Below are 22646 nucleotides of genomic sequence, written 5' to 3' on the forward strand. Positions count from 1 at the left end.
CAACGTAACAACAATTCCAATATCATTTCGATGTGCCAAAAGATTGACTTGAAAATTTTTGTTTTCAAGAATTTTTAACTTGTTTTATAAACGCGCCAAACGCCACGATGCTTGCGTAACGAAAATCGCATTTTACACATTTTTCTTCTCTAGAGTGAAAAATCTGATTCATAATATGAAAAATGATTAGGTTTATGGTTACTAAAACTAGGACAGCGTTACCGCCGATGTTCTAAAGATAAAAAAAGAAAAAAATTCAAATGACCAGACAAGCACGAAAAATTCTTTCATTTTCCAAATTTTCGAAACGATCATTTCATCACTTAGGAAAGTAGAAAAAATGCAGTAAAATACAAGTAAACTTTATACTCAGTCGGTTCTCGGACATTATTTACTCTGAAGAAGCTAGACGAGATTTCGGTAAATTTGTTAATTTTCATCTTTCTTTTTTTCATTTTAATTTTCATTCTAAAAATAAAACAAAAGTCTAATCTGAAATACAAATCACGAATTATAATATTACGTGATTCTCCAGAAGACTAAGGTTGCAATTTTTTGTTTTTTTTTAACATCAATCAATTTCACCCTGAAAATTCTTCCCTACCATTCAACCGAACAAAAAGTTATAAATAAATGAATTCCTTCCTCCGCAGCCACGCAGCATCGACCAAGGTGTGTTATATAATATACGCCCATGCTTCGACCATCGCTCTGCCTGCAGTTATACACCCGCCAACGCGATGTGCAAGTAATGAAAAGCCTGCGGCACATGTTCGCCATATGGTGGACACGAGACACAAAGTACTCGTTCCACCGTGCAGCCTGTAATCGCAGCTTTGGCAAGTCATAGCGAATGATACGGTCAACAACTTTTGCCCCGCGTTCATAAAGCATTTTATAAGTGCAAGGTCGAGGGCAACGAGTTTTCACTTTATCTTTCCTTAAGTAATTTTTATCGTAACCAGTAAATTCGTCTGTTATGAAATAGTTTACGGCTTCAGGGGCAGATTTTTCATTTTCATGGAGCATAGAAATCACTGATTACGATTCAAAGGTCAGATTAAAGAAATTCAAAATGGCGGATCCAATATGGCGGCCATTTTTGACCTAATCAGACTTTTTTTTTCGTTCAATTTACAGAAGAATAAACATTACGAATTTTTTGAGATCGCCCATTTTTTTTTGCACATTGATGGTTTAATAACTACTTATTGCGAACTTCTTGATTCAAAACACTCAATAATCTGGTGTTGCATATATAAACGCGGTATGATTAGATAAAACTTTATGGGGTTTTATGGTAAGATAGGTAGATGGGGTCTGTGATTTAGTCTCGCACTGAAGTTCACTTGACACGTTTTATTTTTAACGAGCGATGATTCGAATGCAGCTGGAATGTATGACGAGGATGTGAATAATTAACGTTAAGCGTTATGTCACTTCAAAGTTCAACGGTTCGATCGTTCATTTTATTCTTCTTCCTCGTATGTATTTTTTCATTGAAAGTCATGGCGTGGACAGGAAGCTCTAAATTCAATTCAGCCGGAGGTCAAGGGACATCATCGGAGCAATTAAGTCGTCTGGTCTTGCTGGATCGAGTGGATTTTCTTGTACCTTGTTCAGCACATAACATCCACTAGCACTTTGTCAGTTTCAACATTACGTTCGCACGTGTAAAGTCAGGTTAGTTCTATTCGGCTAGATAAATTTTATTTTCTAATTGTACAGGGTGAACAAGAATTTTTTTTGTAAAAAACATTCCACGACTTATCCAGGTTTTCCCTGAAATTTCCCCAGTTCTAGTAATTTACTAATCATAAAGCTTAATTCGTTCAGCTTATTAAGAATTGAAGGAAATATAACGTAGAAGAAAGTTAATTTGAGCCAATTTGTTTCCTCGACGAAAAGAAATCATTTCTGACTCGATTTCTGATTATCAAATAATAGAAAACTGATATTTTCCGTTATTTCCATTACCAAATTGAAAATCCCCTGAAATTTCTGTTTTTCGGGTGTGTGGCCAACCTGATTGTACGATCGGAAATTACCATTGTTAGTCGTGAGTGTATAATTGTTAACTGAAGTATGTAACTGAAGATATTAATGGATTTGCAATTATACTAATATTTTGCAAATATTTTATCTGGCAGTGCAAATATTCAAATACTTATGACCGACTAGACACTGAAGTGAGTGTCTTGTGGGAACTGTTGAAAGATCTCTTGAATCCACTTCCTAGCTGTTTTGTTTGTGCAAATCCAGGAGGCGCACTGCAGCATGCCGGCATAAAACGCTGGAGTTGCAATTTTGTTTGCGTGGCTCTCGAGCTTGCGGAACGTCAATAATTGATTTGTCCTCTTTTCGTCGTGAGCCGAGGTGTTCAGCCTCTGAGCGGATCACGTGACAGTCGTCGTGCCAAGCTTGTTCCTAGTATGATGGAATACTTTGACCGAGTGGAAAAAGTGCACGAATACAAGGTACGAAGGACTGGAATGAACGAAGAGGAGAACTGCGGTCAAGATAATGGCTCGGCTATGGAGATAGTACGCTTGGCAGTGTTGAGAAAGGCGTTCCAATGCTGTTCACCATCCATTTTTATCACGTTGACGTTAGTAACGTTATCGTAAGGATAAAAGTCGAGGAAATCGGTTATTATTCAATTTTAGTATTGTTTTATATACCATATCCATATTTAAAGAACATTTTTTTTTTCTTCACATTCTTTGCGAATAGAGGAAAATAGTCATTTTTTCTGACGTCAGTAACTTCAATTTTTTTCATTTTTTACATGGTATAAGAGAATGCAACCTTTAAGGTCATATTGGACGTATATTCCCTAGCAAAAACTAGTCTCGGTGAGAATATTGAAGACTTCGCGATGAGATAAGAATCTAAAACAAAATCAAACATGACTGAATCGATAAAATGATTCGTTTCGAATAATAATAATGTCACAAAGTTGTTAGAAAATTGTTTAAGCAAAAATTTGTTCAAAAAATCTTGAGTGAAATTCGTTTTGTTTCATACAGAATGAATTCATCGATTTTTCTGAATACCTATGAGTTTTTCATCGGGTTCTGAAAAGTTGCAAAAAATTAATATTAATTTTGTACAAAAATTACCAGATATTACTGAGATTTTTGTAATGTTTCACACAGTAGTTCTGTAACATTACAAACTTCAAGTGGTATCAAAAAAATTTCACTGATAATGGTGTACAATAATGAGCCTCTCCTGGTATTTTTCTTGCACTTGGATAATTGTTGGAAACTAATATCTACGTATAATAGGTTTAAAACCATTTGCGTAAATTTCACCACGCAGTAACGGATTGTGAAATTGTCTGGGAATTAGAACGTGAATAATAAATATCGAAGCTAGCTTCTTGCTCGGTGTTCATATTGTATGTATATGCATTACATTGTAGAACCTTTAGCGCGCAAGTTTTCACATTCACGAACCATTATTATTCATAATTATCTGCTGCATCCGCGATGAATATTCTAACCTCCTTCCAATTGAGAAACCACTTCGGAAGTCGTGATAAAATGACATCTCAACTCCTGTTTCACGGGTTTCCGTTCAATATGATGAAACACATGGTTGTATTTTGTATTTATAAATATTCAAAAACCTGCTTCAAAATTCAATTTGTTGAAAGAAAAGTTAATAAATAATCTCACGGTATAAAATATGGGATCATTGAAAATACCTTCGAATCGACGACTATGTATTTAGTTTGATTTTTTTTCAACAAAATTTAATTATATCGGAATTGGCGATTCGACGCATTTAACGATACTCAATGACTCGCGCGATAAGAAGACGCGTCACCGATTAATTACACGAGTTGAAAAGAAATTTTTGAACAAGACGTTCGCATCGACAAGGTCCGTCCATTTTTTTTCTTTTTTTTACATACATCGCAGTAAACTCCAACGAATTATTAGATTACTTTACAGTTTTGAATTAGAAAGGACTAAATTGGTTACAATTCGTCAGAGCTTTTATTTTTCAAATTCTGTGGTAGTTTCCAAAATTGGACGACAATTCCGTAATAAATTCTGAATTTCCATAACGTTTAAAAGCTTATTCAAAGGTCAGGGTAATTGTACCGAGAATAGTCGAGTGAAAGGGAGTTTCAAGTACATTACAATTCCATACGAGGCGTAAATGCTGAAGGTATGCTGTACCGACGTACAAATTATTCAATCTGGCGAACTACAGCTGAGTACAAACGACGCTCAAGCCACTCCGAATCGCGGCGAAGTAATTATTATACACCTCGACGTATAGGCACAAAGGATACTAACACGTCAATAACGTTATATCACAGAGTGTATCAGAGGCTGTAGTGCCAATTACCATCAAGTCGATTGCTCAAACGAACGGAATGTACATACGTCGAATGAATTGTGAACGGCGAAGCTAAGAGTGGAAAAGAAATATCAGATTCTGCAATGAGCAAAACTGTAATTTCTTACAGTTACCAGAAAATTTTCTGTATGAAATGGATGTTGCTGTAACAACGGCGAACGACGAAAATGTAGTATATGTGACTATTTGGCGTGATTATAATTATTAATATCATATTTTAATGGTTATAACAACGTTGAATTTGGTTTTTTTTTTAGTTTCTTTCGGCCAAACAAGGCCTTAATAAAAATTTATTGTTGCACTAACATATTAAAATTATCGCTATAGTCAGAAAAAAAATTATATGTACAGTAGAAGTGGCGGCCATAATCAAAGAGAATAGAATTTTGAGAACTTCGAGCTTATTCGATTCAATTCGTTTCTTTTATTTTTTTGGATTTCAAAATTTATACATTAAGGTATATTCGGCAATTTTTTCATCAAAACTAATCCACTCGTGGCTTTGTTACAGAGGCCGGCGTAAAACAAGTTCCGTATTGACGCGGTTTGCGGTGTCTAGGATTTTGAACAGTCGGTTGATATAACATAAAAAATTTCAACGAGATCTTGAAATATAATATATTCAGCCGTTCGCTGCGTACGGTTTTTTTTTTTTTTAACGTAACGGTGAACGTCTCGACTTTGACATTCGTTTTCCAGCCTCAATTTAACACCTTTTTTAGACGATAAAAGAATAAAAAAATGAATTATAAAAAAGCTATATGCCGCGAACGAGACAAAGTGGAGAAAAACTTTGTGCTCACTTTGGTAAAAATTGGTCGAGATAATCGAGTTTAAAGTTCGGCGAGTCGGTCGCAACTTCTGCAATTTTTCGGATTTCATCAAGCAATTTATAGATATTAGTAATATCTTTTACGACGGATAAAATTTCCCATAGTTGAGTTACAAGAAAAAAAAAACGATGAAAAAGAAGATAAAAAAAAAAGAGTTGAGACTCCAGATTATTTGGATCGCTGCAGGAGAGGAAATCGTTTCTCAAGGATTGCTTGAAGCACTTGATCCGTCGACGACAGGCTCCATCGATGCTTCCGTACATTTCATCTACATTATATGTGAATACACTATACAATATACCTATAATACTTGCAGGCGGATCTACAGCTGTGTATGAAAACGAAGAGCCTGCAAGTAAACGCAGCGTCATCGGCATCTGTCGACGTCATTCGCAAATTATGTATGTGTTGTATGAGAAGTATGATCGTCGGGCTGGGATTTGAAACAGAAGTTGACTGAGCGAGTGTAATAGCAGAAGGCAAGGGATGACAAAGATCGATGCACCGGAGCGGGGTTGAAATTCCGAATTTTTTCGTGGCGAAACTTAATGAAGAAATCAAACTTTGACGATACATTCAAGTTCGAAAGGTCAGAAACTCGACGCTCGAAGTTAGAAAAGCTCGGAATTTCTGAAGAACATAATGAAGAGGAAAAAAATTAAAAATTTGAAACATCGAAATTTTGAATGATCGAAGCTTTTTAGTTTTGTTAATTTCTGGATTGGCGAAATTTCACCACTTTGATCCTTCTTCGATTTGGATTGTCGAGATCTGTGCGTTCGGAATCCTGGTAATTTTGATTTTCGGTTTCTCTAATTTTTTACACCGACTCGTTGAGTATAAGCTATACGCTGTGTGAGTGTATTTTACTTTTCGGAACTTTACTCCATCGTAATTGGAATTCTCGGAATCGTGCATTTCGGAATTTTGAGTCGTCGCGTTTTCAACTATTCGAAACTCTGTCGTTTCATAAAGATTTGATTTTTTTAATACAAGTTTCACGCTAAATAATCCGGAATTAGGCGCTTTCAGAACTTTTCAAATTCCTGACTTGATTGAACCCCGCCCCGATTCACTTGTTATGTAAAATGTGAAATTCTATCTATTTAAATCACTTCCGTTCAAAAATATAAATGCAAACTTGAGGTTTGTTCAATTGTTGTTTACAATAAATATTTAAAAAAGTAGATCATTTTTGTTTTTCAATCGGGAACATCGTTCTGGTTTCTATAAAATCAAACTTTATGAAAAAAAGACTATCTTGACAGAAAGATTTGACATTTGAAATTTGACACACAGATAACCCAGACTCAAAATTCGTGTTAACCGTTGTTATTAGCCTGGCTGTAGCAGCCTCTGCATTTTCGGCAAAGTGATTCAATTTTGCTTCCCCTCAGGCATCCGCTGGATTCTAACTTCCGTCGACCTCCGTCCTTGACTTCCGCGACCGCGTTGGTACTTCGTCTTCCGGTTGAGCCAATGTTACCTACAAAGAGGTGGAGGCGGCAGTGCCGGGTGCTAACCACTTCGTCTGAAGTAGATGGAAGTGGTTGTTGAAGTGTAGCTACTGATGTAGTTTCTCAAGTGGTGCCGAGAAGTGCGACAATTTTTTGCAAATTATTGGTTATTCTTAGAATTTCATTATTTTCAATTTCCCAAGTAAAGTTGAAGAGGAGGAATAAAAAATTCTTGATGATCGCAATGCGACTGCAGAAAGTCACGGGAAAAAGGCGTCGCGACGGTAAGCGTTGCAGAATCAGAGGTCGTGAGTCAAGTGGAGGGGAGGTTCAGGTGGTGGAAAAAGTAGCCGGAAAAGTGCACGCCTGCAGCTATGAAACGCGAGACGATCTGCGGGTTCAGAGACGGCATTACACGTCCTGCTGATTCCGAAACCTCGCATGACTTTTGTGCCATTGTCCTGTAACTCGATAACAAAACGAATTTGCGCTTTTTTTTCGAGTTTACGAAGTGGGGCTCATTTTGTGAAAAAACTAGTCAAGCAGGCGCAAGTAGTTGGAAATTTTTCACTTTAATGGGTATAGCTGGAGAAAGATTTTCATGAATCTTTGAATTAACTGCGATGTTTGCTTAATTTAACATACGATTCATGCACGTCGATAAAATACGTTGATTAGTTTTACTTATACATTATATATATATTAGCATGTATGACCGACACATTTTTCATTTGGATGAATTTTTTTTACGAGTTCTATATAGAAAAAAATAGACACGTATTTCAGGATTTTTTTTTCCTTCAGATATTTTGGAAAACAGAAGGGATCGAAAATTTGAGAATCTGGTGACTTTTGACTTGTAGACTCATTCTCGAAAATTCAAGAATAAATATCAATAAAAAAGATAGTTTCATTGAAAATTATTAATAAATTCATCATTTTTGTAAGCACTAAAAATGTTTAAATCGATTTTTAAGAATTGCCGCCACCTCGTAGCGAGTTCTTAGTACAACCAGCGTATTATACGGCAGATTTCCTATCAAAAACGCATTTTTAATTGATGGAGAAATTGTTAATACTATCGGAAAAAAATGATTTTATCTTGCCGCGTATCGTTTTTCTCTGTAATATAAATGATAATTCTGTATTTTTGATTAAATATTATTATTTATTACCAAATAAGACCTTATAAAAACTTGAACGAAAAAATATCATTGTAGCGAATAAAAACTTAATTTATTATTGTTAATAATATTATTATTTTAATATATATATTCATGTATATATTTATTGAGAGTAAATGTAAATATTGTACGACGTAATGCAGAACGAGGTACTTATCAACTCATAATAATGTATTGAAACGTTAACAAATTAATTTTTTATTTGCTACAATAATATTTCTTATTTATTTAATTTTTCGTTCAAGTTTTCATGAAGTCTCATTTGCTGATAAATAATATTATTCAATTAAAAATATGAAATTATCATTTTTATTACAGAGAAAAACGATACGAGGCAAGATAAATTAATTTTCTTCGAATAGTAATAATAATTTCTCCATGAATTAAAAGTGGGTTTTTGATAGAAAATTTATCGTAGAATACGATGGTTATACTGAAAACTCGCTACAAGGTGGGGAAAATTGTTAAAAATCGATTTAAACGTTTTAATTGCTTATAACAATATGAACAGAATGTGTAGATAATTTTCAATGAAACTATTTTTTTTTTATCAAATTTCATTCTTTCAGCTTTGAAATGGAAAAAGAAGAACCATCTAGCTCGAACAGAACCCGAGTTATAAATTTTTGAAAATGATTCGACAAGTCGAAAATCATCACAGATTCTCAAGTTATCTATTTCCTCTGTTTTCCAAAGTGTGTGAAGAAAAAAAAAATCCTAAAATACTTATCTCTTTCTTTGTTTTTTAAAATCTCTTTGCAAAAAAAAATTCAGTCAAATAAAAAATGTGCATTTATATTATAACAATTTTGTTTTCATTTCTGACCCTGGGGGTAAAAAGTTACAGGAGTGTTAAAAACGATCAGCCCTCCGTATCCAAAAATATGGATCACGACCACTCCGCATGAAGAATTTTTCGTAGGAACAAAAATCGCGATTGCATTGTCAGACTGTAATAACTTAAAACAAGTTGTTGAAACTTAGCTTCCATTTGAGTAACCACGAGACATATTGCCGTATAATTCAATAAGCGCGAATATTCAAATATTCTCCACGCGTGAATCTCAACATGCTGAGCTGTGTTAAGATCGCCTGAGAGCACTAGTGAAACTGCATTAGCTTCGCTAGATACCGGAGTATAGTCTGAAGGTGTAGGGATGATGAGAATGATTATACTCCTCGATTTACAAAAGAAAATAAATAAAGAAATGGTCGTATAAATCATACAAACAAAAATAAATAAATATGGTCTAATATCGGCGCCAATTACCAGGAAAATTATTGATAAAGATTATAAAAGTGAATATAAATGGTAAATTACAATCGTTAATTACACGATAAGTAAGTTTATTAGTAGATCTGTTAATTTGCATTCGCGAGAGAAGCGCTAGGCAAAAGAATACGTTAGAAGTCTCGAAAGAGGATAGAAAAATTGTCCAGTGAAATTAAGTGTTCGGTGAAAGATTTTAAATGTGAGAACAAACCAGGTGAGAAGGCTCAGTTGATTATTGGACTCGGCGGAGCAGCGTTTCCAAAGGAGCACGCGGAATTATTATAATTAACAAGGACACAACTGGAAGGATTCGGCCGATATCGTTCCGGTATCGTATTTCTAGTGGATAATTTAAGTGAATATAGGGAATATATATATATACATATACATTGTAATGCTTGATGGGTTTCGGGCGTTGCAATAACCGGATAACGACGTCTTATTGTTAGGGGGGCTTAAAATGTGACTGATGAAGAAATGATCTTTGTTTCCTATTTCAACGTAAGTCGACTTTAGACTGGATCCCATTTTAAACAAACAGAAGCATTTCCAACGTCATCAAATTTCAGTACTATGGCAATTTAAAGAGAAGCATCTAACGCCGGAAATCGCCGGTTTGGCAGTCAAATTGGAAGGCTACAACCTCTTCGGACATGACGGAGTTGGTAAAGCAGGAGGCGGCGTCGATGTCTACGTCAATACACATTATGGAGTTAAAACTCTTTGCACGTGAATGCCTGGATGATATTATCAGAACAAACCAGAATTTTCAATTCTTCAGATATATAATAATGGTGTCAGCTGAGTTTCATTCTCTATAATTTATCGAATCCCGGAAGTCATCTATCGACCCTGTTCCGTCGACAGCCTATTCGAGTTTCTGTCCTCTCAAAATGACGTCATTACTACCAGCAATTTTAATTATGACATGTCTGTCTTAAATGGACGTTTCGTACACCTTGAAAACCATATTGAGTCGAGATCACTTTTTGGGATCACTGACCACCGAACCACGAGATCACTGAACCACTGACTCGGATTTCCAATCTGCGGTTCTACCTTTCCGTATTTTTGGAAACAAACTCTGCTGGTACCTATTCCGGAAGTGAGATCGCCCCTCGCTCCTCTGGTACAGAACGGATAGCCAGCATCTTAGAACGCGTTAAAACCCTCGAGAGAATCATCCAGAAACAATTAACGCGACACTTGGAATGAACGGACTTCCTCGATCCGACGCAGTTCGTTCATATCGACTGGTTATAGTACTGAAACAGCACTCCTGGGGGTACTTGATGATGTGAGATGGGAAATCGCCAAACGAAATTGTATTTTCAATATTGTTCGACAAAATTCCACGTGATCCTTTACCCACAAACTACGCAACACACGGTGTTCTGGCAAGACGATGAAGTAATTCTTCAGCTACCCACGTGATCTTCTGTAGACGGTGGTTTATCGGAGTGGAAATATTACGAATTAGATCGGATCGCCTGCCGATGGTCCTCAAGGTTCTGTCCTCAGCTCCATACTTTTTCTGATCTTCATCGATCCTTTGCTGAATTAGAAGACCGACATTTTTCCTTTGAAATTCAATGTTTTTTCCAGTCATAATTTACGCACATATAAATACTCATTCGTGGAGTTTCCGAGTAACCTGCTGGATGCAAAACGAGACAAGCCAGCTCTCTATAACGTTAATGTTGATTCGTGGCTTCTAAACAAATAATTTATGCTGTCATTGTTCGAATTTATTTATATTACTTTATAACTTTGCACTTGTAATTACATTCAACAATAAGCTCCGAATATACGAAGCGAAATCGAAGAGGGCCAAGGAACGTCGGTAGCAACCAAAGACGTGCGATGCGGATGGGCACCGAGTCTCAGTAGAACTCAAGCCTTCACCGAGGACACCCAAAGAGTGACCCACGTGCCAGAGAAAAAGACGAAAAAAAAGAAAAAGAGAGAGAGGAGAACGGAGGAACGATATTTCGACATTTCTAAGGTCAGCCACCGTGTTCTCTCACAATATTCCACCCTTCTTGGACCATAACTGCTATCTCACCTCCGATCGTCGGAAGAACTCACCAAGGAATCAATTTTTTTGTTAATTACCATACAATATAAAAGAAGTATCTGGCGAAAACATGTAGTATGGAGTTCAATATTTCCACACTTTGCTGACGTTCTCCAAAAGTATTCCTTGGCCTTAATAAGTCCCAAAACTTGAAACTTCCGTATTCACTCGTCTCGGGATATTCAATAACGTCATGCAAACAAGTTCAGGATATTTTGACCCGGCTACTTCAGAAGCCTTCAAGTATCGTCTTCGCAAACACTTAATACAATTAGAAAATGTACTTTTTTAGACAACAAGGAGCTCAAAATGAATATGATGAATATTAATCTAATGCAAATACCTACATCTTCAAGTCAAGTCGTAGTTCACATTTAGGTTTTACAATAATTTATGTATACATATATATATACCATATCTTATGTACGAGAAGCTGATATTGACACGTGTGTTTCGAATTCTTTGAAATATCTGAATTTCATATATCAACTTGAATAAGGCATCTGGTTCATGAGTTGAATTGACACGCTCTTTTGCTTGATATTAGATCCAAGTGTGCTGGCGTTGAAGTAGAAGGTGAGATGGCGATCATGTCGTGCTGCCTAAAAAAGGATCTCATCCTGCTCTTATTCGTGGGAATTTCCTTCTCTTCGAGCTTTCATTTGTCGGGGAAAAATAACCAACCTGGAGTAACAATTCCTCAAGGAATCCTGCAAGGAAAAATACTGACGACGACGCCCAGTAATCGAAGTATTTCAGCTTTCCTGGGAATTCCTTATGCACAGCCACCGACTGGAAAACTCCGGTTTGTGGAATATGTGAAATTTAATAAGTGTATATGTATCCATTGGTGTGGACATACAGATGCTGATATCGTAACATCAATGGCCGAGCCCAAGATCATTGTACACATATTAACAGTGATTCTTCAACAGCTAATTTTCTCCCTGGTCAATTACGTTGGCAACGGAGGCTGCCGTAATTATTTTTCACACGTGTACATCAAAATTCGTTTGAGGAACATCGCACCTCAGAATTTGATGAAAAAATAAAATATCTCTGAAGTCGGTCCAACGACATCACATCTCAAGTTGTCATTTTGTTTACAAGATTTTCTGAGACTGCGACGCTGGTGGATACATATTATTTCTTAATAACAGTGATAGTTAACTTAAAAAATATGATCTGGATCGAGTTATAAGCCAAAAATTGTTATATATTTCAAGCAGATTCCAATAAATTCTTGATGCGTCTGTTTACATCGTAGATTTGCAAATCCAGTCGCAGCTGGAGGCTGGAACGGGATTCGAGACGCTAGTTTCGATTCGAATCAATGCCCTCAAGTTTCATTTTCAAGCGGCGAAATATTTGGTGACGAGGACTGTTTGTATCTGAATGTATACAAGCCCAAGGTGATTATAAATTGGCAATAATGTAACTCACTCCTTTAGACGATCAAAATATCATATAAATAATGTCGACGCATGAGGTAAGTCAGTTTACTGATGTGATTGTGCATTCAGCTTCCCAAAAACCCAACCTCGCGATTACTTCCGGTGATGGTGTTCGTTCATGGTGGAGCATTCTCCGTTGGAAGCGATATTTCATCGGTTTATGGCCCGGAATACCTCCTCGAGAAAGATGTGGTTCTCGTAACCTTGAACCATCGTCTAGGCGCATTAGGATATTTGAGCACAGGTGACGCGGTGGCTTCCGGAAATTGGGGCTTGAAGGACCAGGTTCTCGCCCTGAAATGGGTTCAGACTAATATCAAGTACTTTGGCGGCGATCCCGATCAAGTGACGCTGTTTGGAGAAAGTTCGGGCGCGGTTTCAGTTCATCTTCTGACAATGACGGATATCACGATTGGTAAGAACAAATTCATTTGAAATTCAGATACGAAAGGTTCTCATGGTGACGTTTTGTTGTCTTCTAACGATTCTTCAACAAAATTATAACGAGACAAGTACCATATCCTTCGTAGTAAATTGTGGCTAACATTTTTTGAGGCGTAATACATGAGCAGCTCATGGATGTTGAACCACCTATTTTCTGCTTCTGCAGGGCTCTTCCACAGATACATAACGGAAAGTGGATCCGCCCTTGCGACATGGGCTTATAGACCAAGCGGCCCCTACGCTGGCCGAGCATTTGACCTTGGAAAATATGTTGGCTGTTCCAATAAATCAACGGATTCACTGATTGAATGCTTGCGGACAGTCGATATTGTGGACATTTTAGGTTCTTCCTCGAAATTCAATATTTGGAAATCATATCCGGCAATCGTGTGGGGCCCGACTGATGAGCCAAATATTGATGGTGCCATTCTCACCGATAGTCCCCAAGATTTAATTCGCGATGGTCGGATCCAAGATTTGCCACGGATTACAGGTGTTTGCCACGATGAAGGATTAGTTGATAGTATAGGTCAGTACACATAACTACCAATGAATCATGCGATTTAATAACTGTTCCCGAAAACTTTCAATACCTGAATTTAACCACGAACGTATAAATTATTGGAGCTTGATTGAACTTATCCAAGTGAATTGATTTAATTGAGAAAGACTGTTTGTGCGAGTCTTTACGAATGATCAATTACCTACTTCCGAAGTCCTGTGCCGATTGTCAAGTCTCGTGCAACTTGCGTCTGAGAACTTCACGTGACGCCCAGAACTTGGGGTTTTTTGGCCTGCCATTTGGCAATGAAGCGAAAAATTGTTGCAAATATGAAAGACACACTTCAAGATGTTGCTGCTTTCATATCCATTTAGGAGTTGATTATACAGTCGGCTTCGTTTTTCAACCTATTATCAACTTTTTTTTCATATTTCTACCAGCTTTTTATCAAAATAAGTCAATGGTTGACGACTTTTTGGCAAACTTCGACCTCGCTTTACCTGTTCTATTGAATTGGCTATATTCACCGAATTCGGGAGCCGCTTGGGTGGAACCTGTCAAGTCATATTATTTCAATGATTTTGAAGCCGACAAAAAAGTGGTGGGTAGTACGGATGTTTCAATTGCAACAAAGTTTTGAACAGTAACAAATTATTATTTTGTTATTTGACAGATACTCGCAAACCTAACAGTCGTTATAGGTGACGTTCTATTCATGTATCCGGTTCACGACGCACTTCGACAGCAGTTTGCAACGACTAAGAGCCCACAATATTTTTACCACTTAAATTATCGTGGCCTATTGAGCTCGTCGTACTTGTTTACTGGCTCTACGGCAAACTACGGCGTGGCGCACGGTGATGACCTGGTTTATCTGTTCCCAAATACGGCAGCATTTTCTAGTCTCAACGAAACTCGAAGCAAGAATGATTATAAAATGGTGAACATTATGACAGAATTATGGACGTCTTTCGCTATCGAGGGGTAAGTTGGTTCGACGATGAAATTTGGCGATGGATTTGTTACTAGAAACCATTTGAAACGTCAACTCAAAAACATATTTCCAGGAAACCCACGACTTCGGCTTTCGGCTGCGACACGAAGTGGGAACCGTTTTCAATCACGAAGGACAACGACCTTAGCATCGGAAATAAATCCGATCTTGCACTCACCGTCGAATATTCTTATTTTAAAAAACGTCTGCAGTTTTGGGATGACTTGAAAGCTAATGTGCCGTTATAATCAGGACGCTGCGTCCCTGAGATCCCGCACTTAATCATAAAGATTTGGAGAATATACGTCTAGTACTTTGCTTCACGTTCCTCAAGGGATGTGAATCACTTCAGCGCAGTTCATGCTGAAAAACGTGAAGACCAACGTTATGAATGAACATAAACCTGTGGTACAACTTTGTTTGGCCTTAAAAAAGAAGAACAAGTTCATTTGACCTTTTCTTCTTCTTAGCTCGATAATTTTTGCCGTCCATCATTATCAATAATTATCGTGAAAATATAGGCATGAAGAAATATCCTATTTGTAATCGTCTTTAATCCTCTGCAATTATCTTCATTAATTTGCTCTTTTTCATCTCAAAACGAGGAGACGGAATGTTAAAAATTTAGAATAAAATTGTAGAAAAAAGGACTAGGGTAAATGACAGAGTACCTCAAACCTGCCGAAACGATTCGAACTGTGTGAAAAGAAAACTGAAGAAGTACGAAAGAGAACTGTCTAAATAAAAAAAGTAGTCAGAGTTGAACTTCGCTTGGCGGTATACAATATTCAAGTTCTAATTATATTATCAGAACAAACCAGAATTTTCAATTCTTAAAATATATAATAATGGTGTAAGATGAGTTTTATTTTCTATAATGTTTCGAATCCCGGAAGTCATCTATCGACCCTGTTCCTTCGACAGCCTATTCGAGTTTCTGTTCTTTTACAATGACGTCATCGTTACAAACAATTTTAACTATGACATGTCCGTCTTAAGTGGATGTTTCGTACACCTTGAAAACCATATTGAGTCGAGATCACTTTCTGGGATCACTAACCACCGAACCACGAGATCACTGAATCATTGACTCGAATTTCCGATCTGCAGTTCTACCTTTCCGTATTTTTAGAAACAAACGCTGCTGGTACCTATTCCGGAAGTGAGATCGCCCCTCGCTCCTCTGATACCCGATGGATAGCCAGACTCTTTGAACGCGTTAAAACCCTCGAGAGAGAATGATCAAGAAACAATTAACGCGACACTTGGAATGAACGGACTTCCTCGATCCGACGCAGTTCGTCATATCGACTGGTTATACTACTGGAACAGCACTTCTGGGGGTACTTGATGATGTGAGATGGGAAATCGCCAATCGAAAAATTGTATTTTCAATATCATTCGACAAAATTCCACGTGATCCTTTACCCACAAACTACGCAACACACGGTGTTCTGGCAACACGATAAAGTAATTCTTCAGCTACCCACGTGATCTTCATCGATCCTTTGCTGAATTAGAAGGCTGACATTTTTCCTTCGAAATTCAATATTTTTTTGAGTTATAATTTATGCATATAAATATTCATTCGTGGATTTTCCGAATAACCTGCTGGCTGAAAAACGAGCCCAGCCAGCTTTCTATAAGGTTCATGTTAATTCGTGGCTTCTAAACATATAATTTATGCTGGCATCGTTCGAATTTATTTGTATTACTTTATGACTTGGCACTTGTTTTGCATTCCAAATCTACGGAGCGAAATCGAAGAGGGCCAAGCAAAGTCGGTAGCAACCAAAGACGTGCGATGCGGATGGTCACCGAGCCCCAGTAGACCTCAAGCCTTCACCGAGAACACCCAAAGAGTGACCCACGCGCCAGAGGAAAAGACGAAGAGAGAGAGAGAGAAACGAGAAAGGAGGAACGATATTTCGACATTTCTGAGGTCAGCCACCGTGTTCCCCTACAATACATATTAACCCTTCTTGGACCATAATTGCTATCTTACCTCCATTCGTCAACCACACACATGTCTCTAGTTTGAAGTAAAATTAAGAACCCACGAGGGCATCAACTTTTTCGTTGATCACGCAAGCATACAAGATAAAAAAAAAAGTATCAGGTCCGGCAGAATAAACCTTCATACTCATATGGTTTGGACATAAATCGGAATCCAGTGTTAGAATTTCCTCATCACCCCCAGATTTTGAGTCAACCAAAAACACATCCAGATGAGCTATCAGACGCCATGACAGACTTTGACGTTCTCGTGATAAAGGTATCAGATAACTTGTAATAAGCTGTGGCCATCTGCCTCTGAAATCTCACGAAATACCGTTTCATAAAATATCGTTTCTATGGATATCTTCATATCTGTATAAAACTGAATAATTTGATACCTAATTTCAAAAATTAATAAATCTGATAACTCGTTTCCCAAAGTCTGATCAATCGGTGCCTTTGCCGGCCTTGATAAACCAGGTTGTATTCGGAAAGCAGAAAAAAAATTCTAGGCTTTCCACGAATTTCCAATTCGAACAAAAGTTGGCCTTGAAATAGCCTTGAAGGTCATCGTTGAATTCCTCGTTGCTAAGTAGTACAAAAATAACCTTGACCTTTGTGAAAATACTTACTTAAGGAAATATTCAGTCATCCCGTTACTTTTGTGATACCCTGTATAACAAGAGTGTGTTACGCGTTTTTCCGCGGAGCACGAAATTGAGGTTAGAGTTGCGTAATGTCAGTTTTGTTAGCTGTATTTGTCGCGACAGCGCATGAACGCAGTACTAAAAAGACGACTTCTAAGTCTTACGGGTGAAAAGTAGTCGCAGACTTACTCAGGTTCACTTCTACATTAAATAGAGAACTGCCAGTCAAGAGCACAGTTGGAAACGTGTATCAGTCACTCGCAGTTCTTAAAAGGTACAGACGAGCTACATGAAAAGGCAGGCGAAAGCATGTAGTATTGAGTTCAATATTTCCACACTTTGCTGACGTTCGCCAAGTATTCCATGGCCTTAATGAGTCCCAGAACTTGAAACTTTCGTATTCATTCGTCTCGGCATATTCATTCTTTACTATCTTTCAATAACGAAATGCAAACAAGTTCAGGATAATTTGACCCGGCTACTTTAGAAGCCTTCAAGCATCATCTACGCAAACACTTGATGCAATTAGAAATTGTACTTTTTTAGACAACAAGGAGCTCAAAATGAATTTGATGAATATTAATCTAATGCAAATACCTACATCTTCAACTCAAGTCGTACTTCACATTTAGGTTTTACAATAATTTATAAGTATATACCATATTTTATGTACAAGAAGCTGATATTGACACGTGTGTTTCGTATTCTTTGAAATATCTGAATTTGATGTATCAAGCTGAATAAGGCATCTGATTCATGAGTTTTCATGACGCTCTTTTGCTTTATATTAGATCTAAGTGTGCTGGCGTTGAAGTAGAAGGTGAGATGGCGATCATGTCGTGCTGCCTAAAAAAGGATCTCATCTTGCTTTTATTCGCGACAATTTCCTTCTCTTCGAGCTGTCATTTGTCGGGGAAAAATAACCAACCTGAAGTAACAATTTGTCAAGGAATCCTGCGAGGAAAAATACTGACGACGACGCCCAGTAATCGAAGTATTTCAGCTTTCCTGGGAATTCCTTATGCACAGCCACCGACTGGGAAACTCCGGTTTGTGGAATATGTGAAATTTAATGAGTGTGTATATGTATCCATTGGTGTGGACATACAGATGCTGATATCGTAACATCAATGGCCGAGCAGAACATAATTGTACGCATATGGACAGTGATTCTTAGACAGCTGATTTTCTCTCTTGTTGATTAAGTTGGAAATGGAGGCTGCTCGTAGCGCCACCGCCAGCCAGCTGCAAACTCTTCTGAATTTTGTATTCTTGGGTTCTGATATGTTTACGGAGATTGAGTCTGTGGCCAGTAATGGCGCTTCGGGCAGCCTCCGTTTCCAACGTAATTGATTAAGGAGAAAATTAGCTGTTTCATAATTATTCTTCACACGTGTACATCAAAATTTGTTTAAGGAACATCGCACCTCAGAATTTGATTAAAAAATAAAATATCTCTGAAGTCGGTTCAACGACATCACATCTCAAGTTCTCATTTTGTTTACAAAATTTTCTGAGACTGCGATGCTGATGGGTACATGTTATTGTTTAATAACAGTGATGGTTGACTTAAAAAATATGATTTAGATCGAGTTATAAGCCAAAAATTGTTATTTTTTTCAAGCAGATTCCAATAAATTCTTAATGCGTCTGTTGACATCGTAGATTCGCAAATCCAGTCGCAGCTGGAGGCTGGAACGGGATTCGAAACGCCAGTTTCGATTCGAATCAATGCCCTCAAGTTTCACTTACAAGCGGCGAAATATCTGGTGACGAGGACTGTTTGTATCTAAATGTATACAAGCCCAAGGTGATTAAAAATTGGCAATAATGTAACGCACTCCTTCAGATGATCAAATTATCATATAAATTACTGAGGTGATTGTGCATTCAGCGTCCCAAAAATTCAACCTCGCGACTACTTCCGGTAATGGTGTTCATTGATGGTGGAGAATTCTCCGTTGGAAGCGATATTTCATCGATGTATGGCCCGGAATACCTCCTCGAGAAAGATGTGATTCTCGTAACCTTGAACCATCGTCTAGGCGCATTAGGATATTTGAGCACAGGTGACGCGGTGGCTTCCGGAAATTGGGGCTTGAAGGACCAGGTTCTCGCCCTGAAATGGGTTCAGACTAATATCAAGTACTTTGGCGGCGATCCCGATCAAGTGACGCTGTTTGGAGAAAGTTCGGGCGCGGTTTCAGTTCATCTTCTGACAATGACGGATATCACGATTGGGAAGAACAAATTCATTTGAAATTCAAATACGAAAGGTTCTTATGGTGAGGTTTTGTTGTCTTCTAACGATTCTTCAACAAAATTATAACGAGACAAGTACCATATCCTTCGTAGTAAATTGTGGCTAACATTTTTTGAGGCGTAATACATGAGCAGCTCATGGATGTTGAACCACCTATTTTCTGCTTCTGCAGGGCTCTTCCACAGATACATAACGGAAAGTGGATCCGCCCTTGCGACATGGGCTTATAGACCAAGCGGCCCCTACGCTGGCCGAGCATTTGACCTCGGCAAATATGTTGGCTGTTCCAATAAATCAACGGATTCACTGATTGAATGCTTGCGGACAGTCGATATTGTGGACATTTTAGGTTCTTCCTCGAAATTCAATATTTGGGAATTCTACCCGTTGATCGTGTGGGGCCCGACTGATGAGCCAAATATTGATGGTGCCATTCTCACCGATAGTCCCCAAAATTTAATTCGCGATGGTCGGATCCAAGATTTGCCACGGATTACAGGTGTTTGCCACGATGAAGGATTAATTCAGACTATAGGTCAGTACACATAACTACCAATGAATCATGCGATTTGTTAACTGTTCTCGAAAACTTTCAATACCTGAATTCAACCACGAACGGATAAATTATTAGAGCTTAATTGAACTTATCCAAGTGAATTGATTTAATTAAGAAAAACTGTTTGTGCGAGAGTTCACAAATGATTAATTATCCACTTCTGAAGTCCCGTGCCGATTGTCAAGTCTCGTGCAACTTGCGTCTGAGAACTTCACGTGACGTGCAGAACTTGGGGTTTTGTTGTCTGCCATTTGGCAATGAAACGAAAAATTGTTGCAAATATGAAAGACACACTTCAAGATGTTGCTGCTTTCATATCCATTTAGGAGTTGATTATACAGTCGGCTTCGTTTTCCAACCTATTATCAACCTTTTTTTATATTTCTATCAGCTTTTTATCAAAATAAGTCAATGGTTGACGACTTTTTGGCAAACTTCGACCTCGCTTTACCTGTTCTATTGAACTGGCTATATTTACCGAATTCGGGAGCCGCTTGGGTGGAACCTGTCAAGTCATATTACTTAAATGATTTGGAAGCCGACAGAGAATTGGTGGGTAGCACGGATATTCCAATTGCAACAAAGTTTTGAACAGTAACAAATTATTATTTTGTTATTTGACAGATACTCGCAAACCTAACAGTCGTTATGGGTGATTTTCTATTCATGTATCCGGTTCACGACGCACTTCGACAGCAGTTTGCAACGACTAAGAGTCCACAATATTTTTACCACTTCGATTATCGTGGCGTATTAAGCTTTTTATACACGTATAGTGGCTCTACGGCAAACTACGGCGTGGCGCACGGTGATGACCTGGTTTATCTGTTCCCAATTACGGCAGGATTTTCTAGTCTTAATGAAACTCGAAGCAAGAATGATTATAAAATGGTGAACATTATGACAGAATTATGGACGTCTTTCGCTATCGAGGGGTAAGTTGGTTCGGCGATGAAATTTGGTGATGGATTTGTTACTAGAAACCATTTGAAACGTCAACTCAAAAACATATTTCCAGGAAACCCACGACTTCGGCTTTCGGCTGCGACACGAAGTGGGAACCGTTTTCAATTACGAAGGACAACGACCTCCGCATCGGAAATAAATCCGATCTTGCACTCACCGGTGAATATTCTTATTTTAAAAAACGTCTGCAGTTTTGGGATGACTTGAAAGCTAATGTGCCGTTATAATCAGGATGCTGCGTTTCTGCGGTCCCGCACTTAATCATAAAGATTTATAGAATACACGTCTAATACTCTGCTCTCGAGTAAAAAGTTAGTTTGAGCCAATTCGTTTCCTCGACAAAAAAATCATTTCCGATTATCAAATGATAGAAAACTGATATTTTCAGTTATTTCCATTACCAAATTGAAAATCTCCTGACTTTTCCGGATTTTCCAGGTGTGTGACCAACCTGATTGTACGATCGGAAATGATCATTGTTAATCGTGAGTGTGTAATTGTTAACTAAAGTATGTAACTGCAGATATTAATGGATTTGAAATTATATAATATTTTGCAAATATTTTATCTGGCAGTGCAAATATTCAAATACTTATGACCGACTAGACACTGAAGTGAGTGTCTTGTGGGAACTGTTGAAAGATCTCTTGAATCCACTTCCTAGCTGTTTTGTTTGTGCAAATCCAGGAGGCGCACTGCAGCATGCCGGCATAAAACGCTGGAGTTGCAATTTTGTTTGCGTGGCTCTCGAGCTTGCGGAACGTCAATAATTGATTTGTCCTCTTTTCGTCGTGAGCCGAGGTGTTCAGCCTCTGAGCGGATCACGTGACAGTCGTCGTGCCAAGCTTGTTCCTAGTATGATGAAATACTTTGACCGAGTGGAAAAAGTGCACGAATACAAGGTACGAAGGATTGGAATGAACGAAGAGGAGAACTGCGGTCAAGATAATGGCTCGGTTATGGAGATAGTATGCTTGGCAGTGTTGAGAAAGGCGTTCCAATGCTGTTCACCATCCATTTTTATCACGTTGACGTTAGTAACGTTATCGTAAGGATAAAAGCCGAGGAAATCGGTTATTATTCAATTTTAGTATTGTTTTATATACCATATCCATATTTGAAGAAAATTTTTTTTTCTTCACATTCTTTGCGAATAGAGGAAAATAGTCATTTTTTCTGACGTCAGTAACATCACCTTTTTTTATTTTTTACATGGTATAAGAGAATGCAACCTTTGAGGTCATATTGGACGTATATTCCCAAGCAAAAACTAGTCTCGGTGAGAATATTGAAGACTTCGCGATGAGATAAGAATCTAAAACAAAATCAAACATGACTGAATCGATAAAATGATTCGTTTTGAATAATAATAATGTCACCAATTGTTAAGAAATCATTCAAACAAAAATTTGTTCCAAAAATGTCGAGTGAAATTTGTTTTATTAGTTCATACAGAATGAATTCATTGATTTTTTTGAACACCTATGAGTTTTTTGCCAATTTTCGGCGCTTTGAAGATGAATTTTTAAATCATGTCGATTACACTTCGTTCAAAGCTGAATTTCAGTATTGAGGCATCACTTCAAATAATTATTATTCGTGTAGCGTAAGTACTTTGTAT

The 22646-nt window shown here is 37.7% G+C and overlaps 3 protein-coding genes across 4 annotated transcripts in view; 2 read left to right on the forward strand and 1 right to left on the reverse strand.

Annotated features, from left to right (window-relative positions):
• LOC124411417 (wiskott-Aldrich syndrome protein family member 3) overlaps positions 1-22646 on the reverse strand; it is a 59495-nt gene that overhangs the window by 13365 nt on the left and 23484 nt on the right. The window lies entirely within an intron of this gene.
• Positions 11783-14912, forward strand: LOC124411443 (esterase E4-like). The gene is made up of 7 exons (XM_046890545.1): positions 11783-12006; positions 12469-12613; positions 12725-13070; positions 13266-13628; positions 14042-14202; positions 14275-14585; positions 14669-14912. The coding sequence occupies exons 1-7, from the start codon at positions 11783-11785 to the stop codon at positions 14841-14843; spliced, it is 1725 nt and encodes a 574-aa protein (XP_046746501.1). The 3' UTR covers positions 14844-14912.
• LOC124411454 (esterase E4-like) lies at positions 18066-21312 on the forward strand. Its single transcript, XM_046890558.1, has 7 exons — positions 18066-18289; positions 18906-19050; positions 19135-19478; positions 19674-20038; positions 20451-20611; positions 20684-20994; positions 21078-21312. Exons 1-7 carry the CDS (start codon positions 18066-18068, stop codon positions 21250-21252), a joined length of 1725 nt encoding a protein of 574 aa, XP_046746514.1. The 3' UTR covers positions 21253-21312.

The sequence above is a fragment of the Diprion similis genome, chromosome 2, assembly GCF_021155765.1.
Source record: "Diprion similis isolate iyDipSimi1 chromosome 2, iyDipSimi1.1, whole genome shotgun sequence".
NCBI lineage: Eukaryota > Metazoa > Arthropoda > Insecta > Hymenoptera > Diprionidae > Diprion > Diprion similis.